Source organism: Gadus morhua, chromosome 15, assembly GCF_902167405.1.
Source record: "Gadus morhua chromosome 15, gadMor3.0, whole genome shotgun sequence".
Lineage (NCBI taxonomy): Eukaryota > Metazoa > Chordata > Actinopteri > Gadiformes > Gadidae > Gadus > Gadus morhua.
The window spans coordinates 8,244,405-8,252,060 of NC_044062.1; the positions used below are offsets into that span (position 1 = coordinate 8,244,405).

The 7,656-nt window shown below is 46.9% G+C and overlaps 1 protein-coding gene across 4 annotated transcripts in view; it reads right to left on the minus strand.

Moving 5' to 3' along the window:
* The window catches only part of smoc2 (SPARC related modular calcium binding 2), a 33,908-nt gene extending 29,420 nt beyond the window's left edge, over positions 1-4,488 (minus strand). For 2 of the 4 annotated variants that reach the window (XM_030379712.1, XM_030379709.1), the window contains exon 1: positions 4,125-4,486. In XM_030379712.1, the coding sequence (XP_030235572.1) occupies positions 4,125-4,199 (75 nt within the window). In that variant the 5' untranslated portion in view covers positions 4,200-4,486. Of the gene's footprint in view, positions 1-4,124 lie in introns of all 4 variants that reach the window. The other 2 variants (XM_030379708.1, XM_030379711.1) reach the window with 2 other exon arrangements.
* Positions 4,489-7,656: the final 3,168 nt, after the last annotated feature.

Below are 7,656 nucleotides of genomic sequence, written 5' to 3' on the forward strand. Positions count from 1 at the left end.
TCAGCCACCCATGATCAGCACAGCAATACAGGCTGGGACACAGTACAGAGAGAGAGAGAGGGGGGGGAGAGAGAGGGAGAGAGGGAAGGAGAGAGAGAGGGTGGGGGGAGAGAGAGAGGGGTGGGGGAGAAAGAGAGGGAGGGAGAGAGAGAGAGAGGGGGGGGAGAGGGGGAGAAAGAGAGAGGGATGGGGGAGAAAGAGAGGGAGGGAGAGAGAGAGAGAGAGAGAGAGAGAGAGAGATAGAGAGAGAGGGAGAGAGAGATAAAGATAGAAAGTGCGAGCGAGAGAGGCGGTGGTAAATAAGACCCTGAATGTTAAAACGGTGTGTGTCAAGTCTCATGTGTGCGTGAGACTTTAATGTGGTGTGTGTGCGTTCATGTGTGTGTGGTATGTGTATGTGAGTGTGTGCATAATGTGTTGTGCTTCAACCACGGAGGACAAATTTGAAGATTTTTCCAATCCTATCTCTCTATTGGCCAATCAAAATCCCCTGTCTCCCTCTTATTCAAGGCGCTGTCTGGTCAGTATTAACAACAATCATTTCATGTCACCACGCCGGCGGCTGTGTTCATGCAAACCCACTCCAACGCAACTATTCTGCAGCAGTTCTGTGGGAACCTCTTGGAAGGACTTACTACTAGCAGGGAAAACCCTGATCCTGCTGGTTGATCCCAGCATGAACCACGGTCAACAGACGCGGTCCCCAGAGCCAGCATCTAGTGGTTAAGGGGCGGCATGTGGCTCAAGAGGTAGAGTTGGCTGGTCACTGGAAGGTTGCTGGTTCGATCCCCGGCTCAAGGTGTGGAGGTGTCCCTGAGCAAGACACCTCACCCTGACTGCTCGTATCGAGCTCTCTGTCGCCTTGGGTGGTTGACACCGCGATCGATGTGTGATTCAACGCAATATTGTAAAGCGCTTTGAGCTTCCACTGGTTAGAAAAGCTCTCTATAAATGCAGTCCATTTACCAGTTTGGTACGGTACGTTGCCGTTGATTGACACTAGTCGTGGTCGGGGCAGGGGGGGTAAATCTGCGTATAGCCCCCGGTCACCATGCTGGTGATGTCTCACTCCAGGCCTGGCGGATCCGTCGGGACGCCCAGCCCAGCCGGAGGGTGATGGACACCCCCCCCCCTGCCACGCCTACATCCAGCACAGAGCGCTGATTTAGTGCTATCTTCTGCAGAACGCCCCGGCCCCCGACACACACACACACACACACACACACACACACACACACACACCGCACACAGCCTGCCTCAAACTCTGCCACGCCAGAAAGTCCCTCTTTGCCAATGTGTCGGCCACAACGTAGCTCGCTTGTTTTTGTATACTCTTGTAGGTAATCATACCCCTCTCCCTGTGTTGGGAAGTGCTTATCTGACATCTGCCTGCTTAAGACAATACAAGGTTGCCAAAAAGCACAAGGGATCCAGTGAGGCCGAGAGAGAAGGAGAAAGTTTAGAGCGGAAAGTTTTTTTTTTTATTTTTTTTTTATTCCAAGGCCAAACAGCATACAAAACAAATCTTATCGCCCCCCCCCCCCCCCCCCCCCCCCCCCCCCTCCTCCGGGCGGAGTGGCATTGTGCGACTGAATGGGCGGCTGGGGAGGCAGGCCCCCAGCAGGGAGCACATTGTGGACCCGTGAGGGCCTTAGAGGGCCGGGGAGGCCCCCTTCTCCATGGCTCCTAAGCACCCCCCACACACCAAGGTCCAGCAGGGTCAACAGGGGCCCCAGCTGGGCTCTGTGGCCGGTGTGTTAACCGGCCTTAGCGGGAGTTTCCTGCGCGGCCGCTGGGATGCAACAGGGATCGTTAGTTTCCCGCGTGGTGGAGAGGGGGGGGGGACATTGACAGGCTTTCCCCGAGCTATTAACTCAATCAAAGGCTGGGGCGTTTAATCGCGGGGACTGATGTAGAGAGATGAAGAGCCGGCGATGAAAGGTGGAGTGAAAGGCCGGCGATAGTCATGTGGAGATTTATTGTGGGGGGGGGGGGGGGTCGGCGCAGGTGCACTGTTCTATGGAAGACAGGGGGCGTGTGGAGGTGGGGGGGTGGCGGGCGGTGGGGGCCTTGTGTTATGCTAGCATGTGGTCCGCACAAGTTGGAACAAGAGGCAGGCATTGATCAGTGTGATCGTACGCACAAAGCCAGACCAATGGAAAACACTCAGACTAACGAGACAGACTTCCCCTCTTTTGGTTTTTCACTGCCTCCACCTCAACTATGTGGCGGATATCTGAAGAAACATTTCCATCAAACCGACGGTAACCCAAGCACCCGTGTGTCATTAAAACAGCAAAGCGCATTCAAGTAAAACATTCTCATTCAAATGATATATCTTGTGTCAGAGTCACTTACCTCTCCATGAGTATTGCATGGCTCACCACAGAGAGCCTTGCGTTTACGATTATCCCTCTCCGTCTTAATGTAAACGGTCACTTGTGAACTGTGTCCACAGACAGTTCAAACCAAGCTGTATTTCTTTCTATATTTCTGTTGTTATTTCTGCCATGTAAGCCTTAACCAATATGAGTACAGAAACACAGACTTATCCATCGGCCATGTGTGTATCTGTGTGTGTGTCTGTGTGTGTGTGTGTGTGTGTGTGTGTGTGTGTGTGTGTGTGTGTGTGTGTGTGTGTGTGTGTGTGTGTGTGTGTGTGTGTGTGTGTGTGTGTGTGTGTGTGTGCGTGTGCGAGTTTGTATGTGTGCAAGCACCCATGCATGTGTGCATTTGCAATGGGCACACGTGTATGCACATGAGAGCAAAAGAGAGATAGAAAGAGAAATCTCCAGTCACGATTCTCGAATACAAACATCTTTGTGCGTGCATCGTATGTGTGTCTGTTTGTGCAGACACATTCATCTGCCCATGTGCGAATGGTGAGAGAAAGGGTGAGAGAAAGGGTGAGAGAAACGGTGAGAGGATTGGTGCGCCTGCACAATGCAATGCTTCCCCCACATTCCACATCTCCTACTGCTGCTGACAGGCCGGGAGAGAGAGAGATTATGTGACCCCCCCCACCCCGGGTTAACTACTCTCAGCCATTTGTTTCCAATTGGATATTAAGGCATCTTCAAGCTGGCCCATAAATTATAGTGCCGGGGGGCCGGCATGGCTGTCACGTCAACCTGTAAATCACAGCACAACTCTTTTGACACTGTGCATTCCTCTGCATCTCCGGCCTCTGCACTCGGCTGCCTATCGCTGCTCCCCGTGTTACTGTATACATCGGGGCCTACTGTATGTACACTGGATGACCCACGCGACAACGCAGTCCGACAGAACCCTCACATTGTCTCCAAAGGAGAGACTCTCTCCCCCCGCCCCAGTCCCCTCTGGCGGGGCGGCCCACATTGGGTGCAGTAGGATTGGATTCTCCTGGTCCTCGAGAGTCTTTTGTGTTGCTCTGGTGTAAACAATGCCATGTGTTTGGGGACAATAGACCCACTTATGTGACAAGCTGCTGGTCCCAAGACTGCATAGTCACCGAGGCTCCTCCAGCTCAAACCATGATAACCGAATATCTGAAGTCTTGGCGTGTGGGGCCACACACATCCCGCCCGATAAGAGTGGACAGGATAGAGAGGCAGGGGGACAGGTATATATGCACTGGAAGCAGCCCTTATATGAAGGGCACACCACAGCACACCCACCATGGGAGGACCAGTCCTTATGCTGCCTCACACGTGAAGACACTGTGCATCATAAACCTGGAATAAATTCAGTCATCTCAATGATCTGCTTCATTTGAGTCACTAAAAAACGTCGCCGAAAATGAATAAAAAAAATAGTACCGCTCATAAATTGGGGATATTTATTCATGTATGCTTAACCTTTCACTACTGTTTGACACTTGTATGCCTCACCTTTCACGAGTGTTTGACACTTGTACTCATCAAGTATAAATATTTACGCTGTATATTTACTGTATATGCTTTTCTTATCTTATGTCTTAAATATTTTTCAGCAAGCCGGAATTCCGTATTGGAGACAGCGCGACCTTGCGTTGATTTTTACGCACAGATTACGCATACATCATCGCGTTAAAAGACAGTGCTTATGCTATGGGTGATTAAATTAATATCAACGGTATTCTCGCCATGTAGATAGGGGTATCTTACCGTTAGAGCAGAAAACTTTTGAGCGCGTCCTGCACGCAAGGAGCAGAGAAGGACCAGGAGCAGACAGGCGCGCATCCTGGAGCCGCTTGACAACGAAATGTTCCAAAGACCCGAACGACTTCAAATTCAGACTTAAACGTCTGGTGGATGATCTGCAGGTTGAAATATATCAACGTGGCGAGCAGCTGTTTTAATCCCCCAAAAATATTCCTTTGGCAGAATCGAAGGCGGCGGCGGTGAGTGAGTGTGTGTGAGTGGCGTCTCTCCTTTGGTCTGCCAAACCGTTGTGTGGACTCCTTATTTCTGGTAGTAGGATAAACCGCCTGTGCCCTGACCTTCTCTCTCTCTCTCTCTCTCTCTCTCTCTCTCTCTCTCTCTCTCTCTCTCTCTCTCTCTCTCTCTCTCTCTCTCTCTCTCTCTCTCTCTCTCTCTCTCTCTCTCTCTCTCTCTCTCTCTCTCTCTCTCTCTCTCTCTCTCTCTCTCTCTCTCTCTCTCTCTCTCTCTCGCTCTCGCTCCTCTCGCTCTCGCTCTCTTTCTCTTCCTAACTCTCCCCCCCCTCTCTCTCTCTCTCTCTCTCTCTCTCTCTCTCTCTCTCTCTCTCTCTCTCTCTCTCTCTCTCTCTCTCTCTCTCTCTCTCTCTCTCTCTCTCTCTCTCTCTCTCTCTCTCTTCCTAACACTCTCTCTCTATCTCTCTCTCTTCCTCACTGTCTCTCTCTCTGTTTCTCCCTCACTCCCTATTTCGTTTTGGGTTTTTCCTCCTCTCCCCTCCTTTGCCTTTGTGGTCGAGGTTTCTTATCGGATGCAGTGCAGGCAGCCCCTCGTTCTCTGGTGGGTCGGTGTACGTTTGGGTCGACTCTCTGCTGCGGGCAGCAAACCCAAACATGTTAGGAATTCTTCTATTTCCCCTTTTGTTGTTGGATTCTCCCCATCCGAACCACGACAGGTCATCCCTCTAATGCACAGCCTTGTTTTTTAAATCAATTCGCAGAGAAAGGTTCAGACCTCTGTAAATCTAAAGTCTCCTCACACACTAGAGCTCTGCCCCATTAAAACGCCACATGAGCAAGACATAAACATTTACATGGTTTCACATTGTTACATTTCAAATTGGTCGGTAGTCAGAGGATATGAACATAATTCTATGTTTATAAATGAAAAAAGGCGTAGGCTGCATAAAACAAAATCAGTTTTTTTAAGTATTTTCTTTATATTAATGATATTCTTCTAACTTAATTAATACGCTTTTTCAATAACGTTCAGATCGTTTGGAAATAGCTGTTATATGCCATCGGAAGATCAAAATAGCCTAAAATGTATTTGTACTATCCCACCTTTAGATATCGTCTGTTGTATCACCGAGGCGAAATATATAGTCCTAGTTTACAGTCCCATTTCAAACTTTTGGGGTATTTTAAATCATGCAGTACATGGGCTGCGGGCTTCTCTTTGAAATGCGTCCACTTTGGAAGCAGCACATGTTAGAATTTGATTATACTGCCATCCCTTGGTCAATATGTGGAATTACAACTCGAACACATTGAATAACTTCATCATCAGCATTATCAATATGGATAGGCGCGCACAGGTCGGGAATTGGTTGTGTTAAATGTAAGAAATAATTGCTATTGGTTTCCTGTTATATGCCGTCCCAGGATATCTGTTTTTTGCTATTCAGCCGTTGTGTGTGCACACGCGTGTGTGCGTATATGTATGTGTGCATGTGTGTTTATGGTGTGCATATTTAAACACAATAATGCACAACCTACTGCACAATACCGCTGCAGATGTCACAGCTCAGTATAGGGAGTTCATTTCTAAATCCAATAAAAGACTAAATCTTTCTTGAATAACAAGTTCTGCTGGTTTTGAAGGTCCCCTGATTACTAAATGCAGCTGTAGGTCACCTAGGCCAGTCATTAGAGCATCTCTATTGACCCTCTCAATTGCATTTAATGATCTAATCCCTTAATCCTACCTGTCTAACCTACGCGTCATCATAGCGTATGCAAAACTTTTCTGCAATATTATGTGGCCTTAAATAAGGTGTAGCATGACAGCATTTGGTTCTACATGCATCACCACAGGGTTTGAATAGCCTATTTTTTAACATGACTCAAAATGATGTGTATTGTCTTTGGTCAAAAATAAAGAAAGCCTATTCCATAAAGGCACCCGGTGCAACTTTATGTAAACATTCAATGAAAAATAAACATTCAATTTCTAGTCTTTTTTACACGTAGTAAGTTTCAATAACTCCATACCATTACATATCGACATTCAAGGAGCAAAGATGAGACGTCGTTGTGTGGTGAGAACTGATAGAAAATCGTAAACAACAACAATCGCCGGTGGGGAGAAGCCATTTTTCCATTGACTGGAAGCCTGCTTTATTTATTGTAGGTTACAAAAAATAAAGAAAATGGCGGCATTTTTGTTGTTATCGATTTTCTATCAGTTCTCACCACACAACGACGTCTCATCTTTGCTGCTTGAATGTCGGTATGCAATGGTATGGAGTTATTGAAACTTACTACGTGTAAAAAAGACTAGAAATTGAATGTTTATTTTTAAGCCTCGAAAGTTGCACTGGGTGCCTTTAACGCTGCATAGACAGCTATATTGTGATGTAGTACGATTATGTGGCACAAGGGGTCAACATTTATCCATCAACAGGAAAATGCGGCCAGATGCTCGGACTACTCAGCAGGGTTGAGATTGTTTTTCGAGGTTAAATTGCTCTATCAATTATTAAATCACGTTGGAATAAATAATTCATAACATACAGGTACAGTCTATTCAGCAAATGAGCCATTCAGCAAATGAGCGAGTCAATATTGCAAGTCAATAGCCAAAATTAGCATGAGCAGCAGTTTAACGTTTCTAAGCAGAACGCCTGAACGGTTTATGTCAGTGAAAATGACCCCCTGTCCAAGACAGGAGCCGGTCCCTGGACCCGTTAGTACCGGGCCTTGAAATATTTCCCGAAATAAAATAAAAATGCATATATATATCTATATGTTGTGTTATATTTTATGTCGTAGGCTATACAAGTCATGTTATTTCCTCCAACACATAGACTAGCCCCAACCCTAAAATCGATCAATATACAACTAAACCACTGTCAATTAAGCACCTTTAAATGTTTTTTTGCACTACTTTTGTATTTATTTAAGTCTCAGGCGACTTTTCTTGTGTTTTATATTATTGCACTATTGGAGGGATCCTGAGACTCAATCATTTCATTTATGTTGCTTTAATTGGTGTGAATATGAAAAATAGGCCTACATCATCCTGAAAACCCCCCACATCCTTTGTTTAAAAATGATGCATCTTAAAATTGAGGCATTAACATTGACTACTGGTCCTCCAAATGTTTTTTATGAATATGGCGGTCCTTGGAACAAAATGGGTTGGGAACCCCTGTGCTAAGTGGTCGGCTGATGCTATGCAGATGTCCACGAGGACATGTCGGGGCAACGCCAGTGGTCGCTGGTCCCCCGAATGAGAGAGAGCTGAAACAGATGTGCGGAGC